The following is a 17,270-nucleotide window of genomic DNA, read 5'->3' on the forward strand; positions in this document are numbered from 1 at the left end:
TGAGAAGTATGATATAATTAGGACGTTGGGTGTTAGAACTTTGTAATACCACGGAATGAAATTTTAATCGTTCTTGCTTAACATGCTGGGTTATTATAAAATTAATAATGTTGCCAACTTTTTTTCCAAAAGTGTGGACATATCACAAAAAATCCCCAGAAAAATAATCAGAACAACTCCTTAGCTTTTGTTTGTTAGAGAATTTGTTTATTTATATCTTCATCTACTATTACACCACCACCACAGTTTTCAATAATATTAAGATTGAGAATTTATAACAAATCTGTGATCCTTAGCCTTTAACCTAACCAATAATTTTTTTTATTAAGTTTAGGTCGTGGTATTATTATTATTCTGGAAAATGTTAATCTTTGAACATAGGTAACATTTTTATATATATTATGCCACAAATATATGACACTAGACTTAAAAAGGCCAGTGAATTTCATAAATGGTAAAAATAGTATGTATAAATTTCCGCCTATTATATTTGTTCTAAGTCGATTACTTAAACTGATTAACTGTCAAATTTGCTATCAATATATACAAAATATATATTATATATTTTGTATATAATATATATACAAAATACATATAAAAATTTAGACATGAAAAAGCATTATTTTGAATGGTTATTCAAATACTATGAACCGCCTAGGCACATTACAGAAATACCTGAAATGAATCCATTTGATAAATTTTAGTATAGTATAAATTATACTTATATATAAACAGCATACGTTTGTAATTTTGGTATATAAATATGCGTACAGAAACCGTAAACTATAATAATGCTATATATTTTTGTATTTAAATTATGTAACCTACTGTGCTAGTTTCAATTCTGCTTACATAGATTACATAAGTTAGGTATTTAGGTAAATTGCCTATCATAATTTAATTGAAATTTAATTAATTTAAACGAATCTGCTAAAGTACAGGATAATTATTAAGAACCTATGAGATTATAGAATTACATATGGGGTTTATATAATATAGCCAAAACAATCCAAAGAAATATCTTTATGGTCTAATATTTGCCTACTTTTCTAATGTTAGATATTAATGTAAAGGGGATTTATAAAAAAAAAAAAAAAAACTAAATAGTATTGCTGTATCATCTACCACATGTTAATCTAGGGCATTATCGCGTTATTTCAACAAGATATACTGATAATATAGGTTCATACTAAGGTTCCCAGAACTGGTAGGTTTTTGACTGGAATTTCCTGGTTCTTTTTAGTTTTTATTATATAAAATAAAATTCATTCTTTAAAAGTGTACTACAATTAATCAACAACAGTATCGGTCGTTAAATTTTAAGAAAGTTAGCAAAAAATAACAATATTAAAATGAAACAATTTAATCGCCCAGTCTTCTCATTGACATTTTCTTATTTTTCTATTTTCGTGTTTAGCGGTAATAATTATACGAAGAAGAGATTTAAAAAAAAAAACGAAATTTTAAAGAGAAGTAATGCTACTTCTAAGTAAATTCTCGAAAGAACCCAAAGAACCTGGACTAAAATTTTTCGATTCTTTTTGACTGAAGAACCGACACCGCAAGAACCACGATTTCCCGGTTCCGAATACTAGTTTATATGAGATACTTATTTTTATTTAAGTTGTAATCAATTTTTTAATATAGTCTGTATATGAAACACTCGACTACATAACAAATAAGTGGTTATTTCAAGTAATAATATCAACTACTTTGATTTCTCTTCTGATTCCAGATGCATTGACATTAATTGTAACTATTGTTCACTATTGTAGTGTTCCTTCTACAACCATTTTCTTATGCTGAAACTGCCCTAGGTAAAGCAACTTTGTAATAGTGAAAGAAATAATAAAATTGTTTTGAAAGTGTAAAATTTTGAGTACAAAAAAGAAACCTAAAATTTATTTATTTGTTATGTTGTTATTGATATAAATTGACATTGAGTGAAAATTGTGCCTTAAAATAGCTTAGTATATCTATTAAAAACATTCCATATAATGTAAAATTTATCTTTAATATTTTTGAATGTATATTTTGGGCTTCCATACTTATTATTACTTTTGACAAAATTTAAAAAAAATAACTCCTTTGTACTTAATAATTAATTAAAATAAAGTTTTGAAAATGTTACATACAATAGAAAATATCTAATAGTTATTGATATAGATCTGACAATTTTAATTTTCAACAGCAATTTTAGTTGTTTGTACAGTCCTTGTGGGTCTCCCTACCGTGCCTCGGAGAGCATGTTTCGCCGTCGGTCCTGGTTGTTATCATGTACACCTGATAGCGATCGTTACTCGTAGTAGGGAATATATTCGCCAACTCGCCATTGGAGCAGCGTGGTGGATTAAGCTCTGATCCTTTTCCTTCATGGGTAAAGAGGCCTATGCCAAGTAGTGGGATATTACAGGCTGAAGCGAGCGATTTTAGTTGTTTCTATATTTAAAAACAGTTTTGTTGCCAAAAAGTTCGATTTAAAACAGAACATGGTCGAAATTGAATGGTTCATAAGAAAACAATTTATTTTTGAGTATAGGAACCCGACTTAGGGGAAATAAATCTTCCTTCCAGGAATGAGTGCATATGTAGCACACAAATGGCTATTTTTTTTACATTTTATTACGATTTATATCTGAATTAAAAAAGAAAAAAAAAAACAAAGATAGTATGTGGCCATTCGATAAACTTATTTGATGGATGTTTGTGTTACTTTATCCAATTATGCAGGAAGGTATATACCCTTTATTTACATAGTTAAATTATACAATAAAGTACATAAATACTGCTATACAATTTCCTTGAATAAGTTTTAAAATTGAAATGTTGTATTTGTTGTATAATTATTTCCTTTTTATAATTATAAAATGTGTTTCCGTAAACAAATTATGTAATGTATGTTAGAAATATTTTTTGGTACTGGCAGTTTTGTCATAAAATAAAATGATTCTTAAACATAATATTTCATAAAAAATGTGCCTTTGTATTATTAATATTTAAGAAGTTAATAAGAAAATAAAATCATATTCCTCAAAAATAACTTATTGTAATACCATTTCATTTTTTTTTCTCTGTAATAACTACATTTTTTTATATTCCTATGTTATTAAGTTTAGAATTTATAATAAATTACTAAAATACAACTGGCTTATTTATTTAAATGACTAAGCAACAAAGTAACACTCAACAAAAATTTAAAAAAAAATTGGCGTATTGTAAAATACCCATTATTATTTCAACATTAAAATATTTTTAACCGACTTCCAAAAAAGGAGGAGGTTCTCAATTCGACTGTATTTTTTTTTTATGTATGTTACATCAGAACTTTTGACCGGTTAGACCGATTTCGACAAATTTTGTTTTAATCGAAAGGTGGTGTGTGTCAATTGGTCCCATTTAAATTTATTTGAGATCTAACAACTACTTTTCGAGTTATATCTAATAATGCGTTTTTACTTGACGCTTTTTTCGTCGACCTACGTTGTATTAAACCGCATAACTTTCTACTGGATGTACCGATTTTGATAATTCTTTTTTTGTTGGAAAGGGGATATCCCTAGTTTAGTACCGTGATAAGGAAACCAGGATCTGATGATGGGATTCCAGAGAAATCGAGGGAAACTCTCGAAATCTGTAATAACTTTTTACTGGGTGTACCGATTTTGATAATTTTTAATTTAATCGAAAGCTGATGTTTATCATGTGGTCACATATAAATTTTATCGAGATCTGATAACTACTTTTTGAGTAATCTTTGATAACGCGTAGTTGCTTGACTATTTTTTCGTCGATCTGCGTTGTATTACTCGTCGATGTAATTGAAGTCAGTTTTTTTTTTCGTTTGCGAGCAAACACAATTATTTTAAACTTTGTTTTTAAATTTCTTTATCAACCACAATCATTCTTGTTAATTATGTACTAAAACAAATTATTTAAATCATAGAATATTGTATCTCTAAATGTAATAAAAAACAACATTTGTTAGAATAATATTTATTTACAACAATTTTAAGTGACCAGTTACTTTATCAATAACATCTTTGGGTGCAGGTCCCACACCAAGCACTGTAATTGAATTTGCTGCAATTTGAGTTCTTCCGGCATCCCTTATTAATGATGTCACCAGACCCATTTTTTTTGCATTATCAGCTATTTGTTTAATTTCATCTACTGAATCTGTCTTAAGTGCTATTTTGGCTTGGCCTGTCATTTTCCAAACTTTTAAACTGTCTGGGTCAAGTTTCAAAGCTTTCTCGTAAGCCCCAACTGCTGCATGACCACATTGTGCAGCTATTTTACCTTTACCCATACTTAAATCAGTTCTTACAACTAATACTAATTTATATTCCGAATTTGATGCAAACTGAAACAAAATTTAAGTATAAATAGTATTGAAAAATTGTTATTAAAAGCTACTGTTATAAGACTTTCAATATATGATTACAAGACATTATAATCAATTTATACATTGGCTAAGATCTAGATTAGGTAAAACCGAATTAGAAAAACCGAATTATGGGGTTTTTGGGTGTGGAGGGTGGAGGGTGTAGGGGAATCTATACAAGGTAATACTGTCACACCTCAAAACCCCATGGTTATGGAAATATCCATGGTTAAAGTTTTGAGTCTGTCCTACCCCTAGTGTTTTTTTTTGTGTCGCGGAGGCGCGGAGGGAGGGCAGCCCTCGCACGCAAGGGCAGAAGGGCTGCACTTCCCGCAGCGCCGGAGCCAAGCGTTCCTCTAACTTTCGAAATTCTTCTTCTAACCTCAAAACTTTAACCATGGATATCTCCATAACCATGGGGTTCCGAGGTGTGACAGTGGTACCAGGGGAAGCGTTCCCCACCCTCTCCCCCCCATGCCCCCACGGTCCTAAATTCGGTTTTACCTAATCTAAAGCTTTACCTATATATTTATAAGGCGCAATGAAAAAAAGTATCTCATCTTTATAAATTGTTATTGTTAAAATTGCATATTTCTTTAAGATAAGTTAGTTACGTATAAAACAGGTTATTTTATCTTATTAATATAATTTCACTAGTACCTTCTTCACAGCTTCTGCAGTTTCAGAAAATGCTTTAAAGTATTTTTTAAATGCAAACAGTGATATACCAATGCAGATACCGCATCCTAACCCGGTAACAAAACTTAAATTTAATTCCATTTTCTTCTGATTAGGAATGATTATTAGTATATTTAAATTACCGGGATGAAATATTACCGCGAGATTCAAGTACCTTTATTCAATGTCCTTTAAACATGAACGAAACACTTAAAAATTGTTTAACCTACAATACAAATACTTAACAAGTGACATATTGCAATTTGATTGATTTTTAGTTTGACACAACGAAGACTTGTCATTGCGAAAAACAATATTGTTGGCATAGATGAAGTAAAAAAAAGTAGATAATGCGCGGCCTTTGTTGTAACTGAAGCCACAAAACTCGGCTCCTTCAAGTAAACACACGCGCTCACGCACACATATGCATCAAACTACGCTCATTTTCGTTAGTATCTCACGGGGCCTCGTACAGTAACTTTGCCTATAAAATGCCGTTCTTTTGTAATTAAATGGTGCAAAAACAATACCGTACAATAAAGTGCGTCATCTATTTTTTTTACTTGATCTATGATTGTGGTAAAAATGAGAATTAACATAATTATTATTATTTTTTTAATTTAAATTTTAACATCCATAGGCTCTTGAGGGCCCATGCCTTTTTTATTTACATTTTAATTTTCAAGCGTTGAGGCGTATTATTTTCAACATTGCATGCTTCAAATTACGAACTAAGGCTTATTTTCTCTATTTCGATGGTGAGTCCAAAACTGACCGTGAGAGATATATATACCTATATATACATATATATTTATGTAGGTTAATAATTAGGATAATTATTTACGACTATGGTTTTTTTTTGCTTTTTTTATTTATTTTTCTACATGCTCCATTAATTTTATAACACACTACATGCTTTATACTTTACATTGTGTGACTCTACATTGTTAATTTACCGCATTGTCGACGGCCACTCTCATTTTCCTAAAACAGCGCCCGCTGCCAGTTTTGCGAGCACATCCTCAATAACATTCGCACCCCTATTATGGATCGCCATTTTGAGGCTGTGCTCGAGAATTTGCCTACGGTTAGCCTCCACCGCCCTTCTGACGAAGTGGCCAATTGCGTCGTTCTTGTCTTCGGTGTAATAGACACAGGTGTTAGTGTGTCTAGTCACCGCGACCACCGCATGCGAGACACTATCATGGATTCGGAGCCTCTCCGCCCTCGTCTGGATAACAATGACGTTTTCACTCGTCTAACATAATTATTTAAAAAAAGATCTTGAACATAATTATTTTAAGAGATCACGAGAACGATTGATATTTTTTACTGCAAATAATTACACAGTAGGTTTGATAAAACAACACGAACGAGGACCACAATTGCTTAAATTTAGGTAGTAATTTAACGTACGATGTTATACATTCTTTCATCAAGTAACTCAGCTATATATAAGTTATTAAGAAATTTAAATTACTTACATATAAGTGCAATACTTAATTGTCTTTGGCAATTAGAGTAAAATAGATTCCTTAACAACTGTGATAGCAACGGTTATTTATACGATATTTGATACAAAGATTAATTAAAATAATACTTATTTTTGTTTATTGAACTGACTAGTTCTTAAAAACTTATTGTTTGGGCTACGATTTGGTTTCAAAATGAAAAAATCGTTGAAAGATTTGGCTCCTATTGCCATTCCACACGGTGCGCCCGTAGAATCAACAGCAGAATATTTCAAGTCATTGATGGAAACATCTCGTATGGTGAAGTAAGAAAGTGACAATTAAAACAAATTAAGTTAGGAGTAGGACGTAGAATAACCTTTATCAGCGTCCTGGGAAGATCGTGGGTAGTGTTGATAAAGCGTTTGTGATTCGTCTGACGTTGCAGGCGTCTCTATGCTACGATAACCCTTTACCACTAAGTGGACCATAATCTTGTTTGTCACCTTTGTGATATATAAAAATAAATTCTCTTTTATTTATAGCAATAAACTTTTATTAAACTGTAATTAATCTTTTAAAATATTTATATAGGTATATACTACATATGTATTCATATGAAGCAAGTTAATACCTAATTATCGTACATTTTTCTATCAGGAAATATCCAGTATGGGACGTTGCGCGACCAACTCCCCAAGTATTGATGGAACAGGCGCGACGAGATCTCATGGAAGCGGACGAGAAACTAGCACTCAAACGTGACGAAGAGCAAGAAAATAGAATCGCAATGGATGTTAAATGGCAAGACTTACGCGAGAAAGAAATGCTCTTGAAAGATTCATTTATAAGTTTCAACAAGGTCGACCCTCAACATATTACTTCGTTCTTAAGAAAATAATAAATTTTAAGAAGTGTAGTATACTTGAACTCCGTTCCTATAATTGTGTTGCCAAATATTCTTTTGTCTCACATAAACCTTAAAGCAAGGTTTTAGAATAGGTAGATACAGGAAAGATGCCCTAAAATTAATACATAGCATACTCTCTTATATAGTATAGCACGGTAATGGAAGCTTTCAGTCATTATAGATACATACATAAACATTGAAATTTTAATAGTTATGAATCAGATATTAATGAACAAAACGAATTTAATATAAGTTACCAAAAACATTTTTCGTCCTTTAAAAAAACACGAATTTAAACGATCTTTTCGTAGCGATGTACTTAAAGCATATATTTTCGTAGCGATGTACATTAAAAAAAAATTGTAAGTTACGCGTCATTCTATTTTAGAAATTGTATGAACGATGTTCTTCAATCGAACATTAAATAATAGGGTAACTTTTTTTCTGCAGTTTATTAGAGAAAATCAAGAGAAACGCGATCGTGCGGAACGCAAGATGGCAGATGATAACGAAGCGCTGGAACGTAAAACCAGAGAGACGGAAGCGATAAGGCAACGTGTTGCAGAGATGGAGGAAGTAAAACAATTGATGGAAAAGCAAGTTAAAGATTATACAATTTATGAGGTAACATTATTTTTTATACGGTTAAGTCAGCAAACCGCACGCACGCACCGCAGCACCTGATGGTGTGTAATTTATCGTTAGCGTATATCGTAGCTATAGCTAGAGGAGGGTAAATGAAGACATATAGGGGTTAAAGTAGTAGTTATGTGTAAATTGAAATATTGCTGTAAATACTAAAGTGGCGATTGTAAATGATGATTAAAACAAATTGATACAGCCTGTTAAAGGTTGCCTTTTGTTGTTGTGGTTTGATTCCTATTTAAAATCGCAATAGATCGCTATTTAACGATGAGACCGATTGGTGTACATCGTTATTTTATTTTATAATTAATCTCTATGTTTTTTGTGTACCTACAATAAAGAATAAATAAATATTTTAGTTTGTAAATGGGTGCATGAAAATTATTAAAGAAATAATATAGAAAATGATACTTTTAATATAATTTATTCGTCCATGAATACGAAAAATAAGCCTTCAAAGCAGAAGATCATTGTTTTACTATTGCAAATCCCCAAACACCTCCTTGCCTTTTTACGATCGTGCTACACTCGTGTATACAAAATTTCATTTTTTGCAATATAAATTTAAAATTTAATATATTGAACATAACCATATTAATACCATGCTTTTAGTTCATTTAGAAATACTGTTTTAGGACTACTTGATGTCGGTAGTGCATAACTACCCCGAATTTAAGCAACCTTTGGATGTCCTCAACAGATACGAAGCTTTAGGTAAATATACCTCGTATACTCTACGATTCAGTCTGTAAAATCTCACTGTAGCCATACGCCTCTTCCTCCATACTTAGCGTTACTTTATCATCAGGCAAAAGCTCAAACAGCTGCAAAAAACTGGGCGTCCTCTCGAAGGTGAGACGGTACTACACTCCGGAACAGATTCTGAATTTATATCAAGCACAAGTTCGATCATGCATGGAGTACTGCTCTCATCTTTAGGTTGGCTCAGCCAAGTACCAGCTGGAGCTTCTTGAATCAATTGAGAGACGAGCCAGGAGGCTCATCGGTGATGATGCACTGGTCGCCACAAAGCTGCAAAGCTTGCATCATCGGCGTATGGTGGCCGGCCTGTCGGGGATACACTTCGAAGAGTGTGCGCAAGAACTCCATGACCTGATTCCCCCCTCCCCCTTCCATCGTCGTACAACCAGACGCTCTGCGTTACATCACCCTTATATAGTTGACATTCCTCCTATACGCATTAAGCGATTCGCTAGTACATTCTTGATCCGTACGGCCAAAGAATAGAACTCTCTACCAGCGTCTGTGTTTCTCGATAGCTATGACCTGGGGATCTTTAAGTCGCGAGCGAATAGGTTACTTCTAGGTAAGCGTGCTCCATCTTAGACTGCATTTTCACTTATTATCAGGTGAAATAGCGGTCAAACGCCAGCCTATCTATGAATAAAAAAAAGGGGAAGTGTCTGAGTTTAATCCAAAACACTGCACTACTGCGGGCTTGTGGACTGTTTTAGTTAAAAAACTTAACTTTTTACACTCGTCAATTAATTATTTTCAAGGATTTTGAAAATGAACATTCCTATTTTACAATTTGGTTTTCTAAGTAGATGTCTCTTGTGACTTTACCTGCATGGACGTGAGCTAACATCCATCTTCCTAACACAATTATGTTTACAATATTCCTATAGAGGATTTATAAGAAAATTTTTTTTAGCCGCAGCTAAAAGCACGCTAGCAGAACGTCAAGAGCGTGATCTTGAAATGCTGGAGTCCGCTCGTCAAGAAATCGCAGCTCTGACCGAAGAGAAGAAGCTCTCTATTATGGGACTTAACAATACTCTCGCTGATCTTAGGGTAGTGTGAATACGGAATAATTGAATATATTTTGGAATCTTAAAATTTGTAGCTTTTACCTTTCCTTTTTTTTGCCTTAGCCCTACGTATTCTAAACTAAATATATTTCTTATTACTATAAGCGGTATAATTCAGCCTGCCTGATGGTAAGCGGTTACCGATAGCCATGAGCGCCATGAAGTGCGATGCTAATCCCTGATATTTTGAAAGAGTTTTTGGTATTTTACTCACCACAGAAACACAACACTAGTTGAGAGCATTATGATTTGGCTGTTATTTTCTGTAAGGTTGAGAATATTTCCCGGGTCAGGCTGCTCTGCTGCGTTGCGGCATTTGTTATGTAAGTAGTGTCACATACTTGTATATACATTTAAAAGTAACATTAAATTTATTGTTTTTTCAGTGGCGTTATGACAAAGTTAGAAATCGCGTCATAAAATGGGAGCTAGCCCTAAATCGTCTAAAGGAAACAGCTGCCAAACGGCACGTGGAACTTTGCCATGTCCAGTCTGCAATTTGGAGTCTTTACGTGAAGATTTGCAAGCAGAAGGCCTTAGCGATAGACGTCAAGAGTGGGGACTTTGAACAACAGTTGGTTGTGATTATGCGGGCGTTGTTGGAATTGAAACGAATCTATAAGATTGCTCAACGACGTTCGAAGGAAAAGTTTGTCGCATTTATATAAATAGCTTTTAGGTCTATAACTAAATGAAACTTAGTAGGTTTTGGTTCAGTAGTTTTAGGTAAAAGAATTACAAATACATACCTCAAAATATCTAGAAAGTTTATTTTCTACACATTGAGTACCTACTCGTACTTCGTAATTTGGAACCACATGTTTTTTAATAAGTCGATCTCTATCAGCTTGTTGCTAAAATTTTCAACGTTCAAAAATATAATTAATATCATCAATTACTATGTATAATTACAAGATTTTTTTCTAAAAATATACCTAAAAGTTATAGATTTTATTTCTTTTTCAGAGACGCAGAATCAACACAGACATCATAGAATCAGCGATCAAAAGAAACAGCGATTGTTACTAAAATGTATTCTGAATTGTTTTATCTTTAAAATTAAATTATACCTATACCCATTCGTATTCGTTTTGTTTTGTAAACTACAGTATCTAATAATATTCTGCGAGAATTGCTCGTAGTCAGTTAATATTAATAATTTCATTTGCTAATACAAAAATCGACAGGAAATATTTTAATTAATATTATAAATAAGTATCTAGTAATTTGTTTAGAGGTGATTCTTAAAGTAACGTACCTAAGTAACTTATTAGTTTTAAGTTAAAATATCGTTAAATAAAATGCGTTCAAATCAAGACAGGATTTAGTGATTTTATTATACTTATTTTTTAATCAGTGGCTACTTTCATCGATTTTGTAGTTTTGTACAAATGCATTGAGAAAAAAAACGTCTGCCCAGCGTAGTGACTATGGGCAACACACATTCACGTTCACGCCATTTTTGGCGCGGACTTATGGAGACCTATGTCTAGCAGTGGACTGCGATAGGCTGCTGAAGAAGAAGTGAAGCATTCAGAAAAAAGGACAGTAAAATTATTAAATTAATTAAAAGGATATATATAATTATTTACAATGATTTATGAAAACTTGTTAACAATTTCTAGTTTCTAAACATTTTCAAACTGTCGCGGTAATTAGCGATCGGAACCGTTTACGAGTCGTTAGCAAAAGTTTAATTTCGTGTAATTAGTCCTTAAACAGCGAAGTTTCAACGAGAAAAGGTTGATAGTTGTTGTAGATTTAAAGTGGCATTTACACTATCTACATAGTAAATAGATCTATTTTTACATTAAAAAAAAAACATTTTTTGTTATTTTCGAACCGATTTGAATTATTGAATACTATTATACCTAAGTACTGGCTATATATATATATATATATATATATATATATATAGCCAGTAGCATATTATATCGTAATAAATACATTTCAAAGTAGGTATATTATATTATAATTTTGGTGTTCCTTGAAACTGCTTTCAGGAGCGGGTGCTCAGATTTGTTCACCATCCCTCTAGATACGGAGCTGTATTTGAGTCCCGTCAACAACAACTATTCTGAAGTTAAGATTATAACGTCTATCTTGTGCCATTAACAGAAAACAATTAATTTTATTATTATTGACCTCGAAAACTCTTTAGCTACATTAGAAACATATTACCTACATTAATATATTTATTTAATGTTTCTAATATATGTTACATTGAACAGTCTAAACGGTCTTTTATAATATATCCGATTTAATAAACTTGATAAGCAGTGAATATATAAAGGCCATAGCACGTATTGTTTGATCAAATTCTGGTAAAATTGGAAAGAGTAGATACAATAAAGTGGTATTTATTTTACTCCAACAAAACAAGTATATAGAAGAATCAAAATCATTCTTGAAACATGAAAAAATTCAATTCCAAATTTAAACAATCGAAAGGCATGATTAGCTCCAAAAAAGTTAAAAACTATACACATTTCTTGGAGACACCATTAAAAATTGTTGGATGTTGGGACTGGTATGAGAAACCGCATACAGAAAACCAGATTTTCTTTAATTATATCTATTTGGGCATCGTTTTGTTCGTTCTGATCAACGTATTGGCATCATTAATCGTCAACCTATACACTGAATGGAGTGACATAATGTCTAGTCTAGAACAAATGGCAGATGGTCTGCCTTTGATAGCCTCTGTGCTTATCGTGTCTTATTTTGCAACACATAAAGAATTGTTGTATGAGTTGGTCAAGTATATCAATGTTAATTTCAAATGGCGTTCCGCTAGAGGGTTGACAAATATGACTATGGTGAATAGTTACAAAACTGCGAAGAATTTTGCCTTTTTCTATACCGCTTGCACGATTTTTAGTGTTACCATGTATGTGATCATACCAGTCGCTGCCCATCGTGAGTAAATAAATTATACTTTGTCAGTATTTTCTCTCAAACTATAAAGAAAGTATTACTTCTTTGTAAGGGGTCATGGCAGCCTTATAATAGCTAATAGGAGCGCTAAGTGATATTTATTTACGGAATAACTTATTTTATTTGTTATTAAGCTAATTCCCTGTATAAATATTAGAGTCCTGAGTAATAAAAAGATAATAAAAGCAAAATATTGCCAGCACGCATTTTTTGTCAATCAAGTATGTAGGTATCTACTTAGGATTTGTGCAGCTTCCAACAAGCTAATTCGTTTCTCTCAAATTCTTGCTAGCAGTACTATATAGTACTGCAATTAGTACTGTACAGTTAGTATAGAGGTATTTATATAAATTATTGTATTCCTGCTTACAGTTTTAGCCTTTAACGACATAAATATAATAAGTAATCACGTAACGTACAAATTTCTTCTAGTGTGGACAAAACAGCCATTACAACCTTGGATATACGCGGACGTTTCCTACACACCATTCATAGTGGTGATATTCTTCCGCCAATGCTTGGCACAAGCGTTTGTGGCGCTCGCTTTAGGACAGTTCAGTGAGACTTGTTATTTTATTTTTGTTTTTACCCATACAAACATACAATGTTATTATATTATTTTCAATTTTTTTACGCATAACAAATATAATAAGACAGTTTTACTTCAATAAATTATTTTTTATTTCATAAAACGTCACGCACAAAACAAACTGAATGGATTTCGTAGAGATCAGTTACAACATAATTTTTTATTGTATTGAATAAAAATGTTATAGGTGTTTTCTTCGCTTGTAATTCCATCTTATTGTGCGGCCAGTTGGACTTGCTATGTTGCTGTCTACGCAACGTGCGTTACACCGCCCTTTTAAAAGCCGGCGTAAAGCACAGCGCTCTTTCGATACTATACAGTGATATTGCAGATGACGAAAAACATAACTACATATATAACACGGCAGAGATCATCGACTCCCAGTATCATTACGATGAGAAAGTGGTAAATAAAAGTTGTTGCCATAGTTCTAAGAAATTTGGCGATGTTCAAATACAAATTTCATAGTTAACGACTCTGTATTAATACTTTACGAAATGAATTAAATGTAATATTTTACTATTTGTTTTACACTTAGGTACAGAATATGAATTTTCTTGGAGTTAAAACAGAATTTGGTAAGAATAATTATTAAATTTAATAATAATTTTTAAGCTTTTTTATTAAAAGTTCAATAGAACTGTTGACCGCGTGAAGATTCATATGCCAGGAAGAGGTTTTCTAGTAGAAAAGATTGAACTACAATCTGTAAAGCTGACCGAACCGAACGGTAGCTTTTTATATTTTGGTTTTGCTGAATTTTGAAGTGTCTTGACTCTATTAAAGAATTATTCCGGACGATACATTTGCTATATTTGCGAAATTATAAAGGCAAAATAATGAATTTATTTTAATACAATTTACATACCTATTTGAGATGAAATTCACAGACATGTAGCTACATCCCTGAGGTCACAATGTATAAGTACATTAAAGCTCCTTAATATTTTTATTAGATGCCATTGTTCAACAGTAAAACATTGCAGACATATTTTAGTTCAGCACAGTCTATTATTCGTAATAAACTTCCTATTCCTAAAAATCTTAGATATATACAGTTCTGAGTATGATAACGCAACTAGCGATGCCCTGAGGGAGTGCGCACAAGTCTGTCAAGTGATCAACGTGTACAAGGATCGCTTCGAAAAGTTCGTATCGCCAGTACTTGTGCTACGGGTTGTACAAGTTACGATGTACTTGTGTTTACTATTGTACGCCGCTACTTTGGTGAGTTAGTTTAATAATATTTTTTCTTTTCCAGTCGTGTAATATTCCCTACACCTTAATTCTGAAACATTTTTATTTCAATTTTTTTTTTGTTTAAACAATCAATTGCGTGAATAATTACCTATAGTTTTTATACATTTCCCTATTCATTTTAATATCTTTTTTTGCTGTTGTTCGTGTGTGTATAGCAGAATTCATTTTGTGAAAACTGCGAGTATCTAAGTAAGTATTACTGTTTAAAAGATAAATTATTGTGATATAGCTGACTGACTGACTTACAATTAATAAGAGCAATAGCTATTTGTACGCTTTGGTAAATGCAAACCTAAATTGAATTTTAACATATTGTTAATTGTAAAACCTGAATCATTTCGAACAAAATGTATGTATTTTTATTTATCAAATTCAGAAATTCGACATGATCACCGTTGAATACTTGGGAGCTGTCGCCTTAGACATATACGTTTACTGTTATTTTGGCAATCAAATCATTTTACAGGTATGACAATCTTAATATCTAAATAGATAATCGTATTTAATTGTATAGAGTTTATATTATTTGAATCTAGCTTTAGAATTGATAATTCAACCGTGTCAATGAGGTGTTATAACCAGAATGACTCTTTTTTTAACTCTCCTAATAAACCTTACATAAACTAACACTCTTGTTAACTATGTCCAGGCTGATCGTGTTTCAACAGCAGCTTACCAAAGCGCGTGGCCCACGATGGGAGTAAAGCCACGTCGCCTCCTTATAAACGTATTGCTGGCCAATCTGAAACCAATGGTCGTACGAGCAGGGAGATTTTTGCCCATGAATCTACACACTTTTGTTATGGTTTGTATTTATAACGGTATATATGTGTTTGCTGCCAAACGAAAAAAAACGTAAGGTGGACGAAAAAATAGTCAAGTAAATACGTATTATCAAAGATTACTCCAAAATTTGTGATCAGATCTCGATGAAATTTAAATGTAACATAATAAACATCGGCTTTCGATTAAATTAAAAATCATCAAAATCGGTACACCCAGTAAAAAGTTATGTGGATTTTCTAGGGCTTCCCTCGATTTCTCTGGGACCCCATCATCAGATTCTGGTTTTCTTATCATGGTACCACACTTAAGATATCTCTTTTGCAACAAAAAAAGAATAATCAAAATCGGTTCATAAACGACGAAGTTGTCTCCGAAGTAGTTATATATACGGTCGAATTGAGTAACCTCCTCCTTTTTTGAAGTCGGTTAAAAAAGAAAAATAATAACAAACAAAGAAAGCCCAGAAAAACCAAACAGCCTTTAGGTATAAGACATGACATAGAAAATGCAATATTATGGTATATGTCGACGGAGGTAAGGTGTACCGTGTGGTTTCTACCATTGGGTGTACCTTGCTTTTTACAGATTTTACTGGGATGGTGTGCATTTGATTTGATTGCATTACGGCTAGTTTTTTTTTTGATATTATATCGCCGTGTCTAGATTGGCCATTTAAGGTTGGCAAACTCTTCAAACGCGTTCTTATTAAATTAAATTAAGGCATTCAAGGAGCGTTGTTAAGCTATAGACGAAATAAGCAAATAGATTATATTAAGTAAGAAAAGTGAAGATGATATTTTTTGTTACAGATAATGAAAACATCATTCTCCTACTACACATTACTCGTAAACGTCAATGAGAAATAGTAAAGTCAAAAAATTTCAAATCACGAATATTCTTCGCTTCACTCGTCGTCTAAATAGCTGCACTTAATAAATAATATCTACAGAAAATATGCCACAATTACGAAAAATTTCAACTTACCGTTTTTTTCCTTTATTAAAATGTTTATTTACTTATACCTACGTTTCTGAAATAAAGAGTTTCATTTGATAGCAAAAATAAAGTTTTGTTTTAAGTTGAGTGTTTCGAATAAGATACTTATAAAGTTTAAAATAGAAAGAATGCATGAAAATATCATTAATGCATATATAATTATTAGGTGACTCCGCAAACGTTGTTTTTTCATATACGTTTTTAACTCTCTTTATCCCCCCCCCCCTTTATAATTTAGGGATATGAAAAATAGATGTTGGCCGCTTCTCAGATCGATATCCATACAAAATTTTATAAAAATCGGTCCAGCCGTTTTGTGCAAGCCGTGTCATACTCCACTATTTTAACTAACATTGCGACACGAGAATTTTATATACAATGTACTTAATAAGTCTGCGATCACAATGCGATACAAGAATTACTGTAATAACTTTCTTTTTTTTTCAATATATTTACCTTATAGTATATTACATTTTTAAATATCTTTGTAAAAAATGAAAAAAAATATTTAAAAACACAAAAATAGCGCTCCTCCGGTGGCAGGTTATGCTAGGCTGCTGATTCCAGGCTGAGGAACCTTCTCACAATACGGCTCAATTCATTCAACAGTCAAGCGAGAGTTTCTTAAGATGCTGATCAAAACTTATCGTTAATAAAACATTGACCGACACAACAATAGAAACAATTATTGTCTTGTTTATCTCAACTATGTTGAGTTTTATTTATTTTTATTTTTGTCGTACCAACTCAGAAACCTTTGTAAGCTCATGCTCATGCACAACATTTTGCTGAAAATCATGAC

The 17,270-nt window shown here is 32.3% G+C and overlaps 3 protein-coding genes across 4 annotated transcripts; 2 read left to right on the forward strand and 1 right to left on the reverse strand.

The window, feature by feature from the left end:
- Positions 1–3,977: 3,977 nt before the first annotated feature.
- On the reverse strand, positions 3,978–5,339 carry LOC123663358 (peptidyl-tRNA hydrolase 2, mitochondrial-like). Its single transcript, XM_045598048.1, has 2 exons — positions 5,045–5,339; positions 3,978–4,363 (listed from the first exon to the last, which is right to left on the reverse strand). The coding sequence occupies exons 1-2, from the start codon at positions 5,162–5,164 to the stop codon at positions 3,998–4,000; spliced, it is 486 nt and encodes a 161-aa protein (XP_045454004.1). The 5' UTR covers positions 5,165–5,339; the 3' UTR covers positions 3,978–3,997.
- A 1,390-nt stretch (positions 5,340–6,729) lies between these two features.
- Positions 6,730–10,981, forward strand: LOC123663337 (coiled-coil domain-containing protein 42 homolog). 2 transcript variants are annotated; one of them, XM_045598026.1, is made up of 7 exons: positions 6,730–6,839; positions 7,174–7,375; positions 7,874–8,047; positions 8,704–8,782; positions 9,744–9,883; positions 10,287–10,549; positions 10,867–10,981. In XM_045598026.1, exons 1-7 carry the CDS (start codon positions 6,730–6,732, stop codon positions 10,892–10,894), a joined length of 996 nt encoding a protein of 331 aa, XP_045453982.1. In that variant the 3' UTR covers positions 10,895–10,981. The 2 variants fall into 2 exon arrangements, 1 of the variants encoding a protein (XP_045453982.1); XR_006744637.1 differs by lacking the exons at positions 6,730–6,839; positions 7,174–7,375; positions 7,874–8,047; ... (1 more) ...; positions 9,744–9,883; positions 10,867–10,981 and adding an exon at positions 10,135–10,223 and having other exon boundaries at positions 10,287–10,375.
- Positions 10,982–12,353: 1,372 nt separating this feature from the next.
- On the forward strand, positions 12,354–16,534 carry LOC123663702 (putative odorant receptor 85e). Its single transcript, XM_045598369.1, has 8 exons — positions 12,354–12,819; positions 13,270–13,395; positions 13,614–13,831; positions 13,971–14,004; positions 14,475–14,653; positions 15,063–15,152; positions 15,336–15,491; positions 16,282–16,534. The coding sequence occupies exons 1-8, from the start codon at positions 12,354–12,356 to the stop codon at positions 16,336–16,338; spliced, it is 1,326 nt and encodes a 441-aa protein (XP_045454325.1). The 3' UTR covers positions 16,339–16,534.
- The last annotated feature ends 736 nt before the right edge of the window (positions 16,535–17,270 follow it).

The sequence above is a fragment of the Melitaea cinxia genome, chromosome 20 (genome assembly GCF_905220565.1).
Source record: "Melitaea cinxia chromosome 20, ilMelCinx1.1, whole genome shotgun sequence".
Classification (NCBI taxonomy): domain Eukaryota; kingdom Metazoa; phylum Arthropoda; class Insecta; order Lepidoptera; family Nymphalidae; genus Melitaea; species Melitaea cinxia.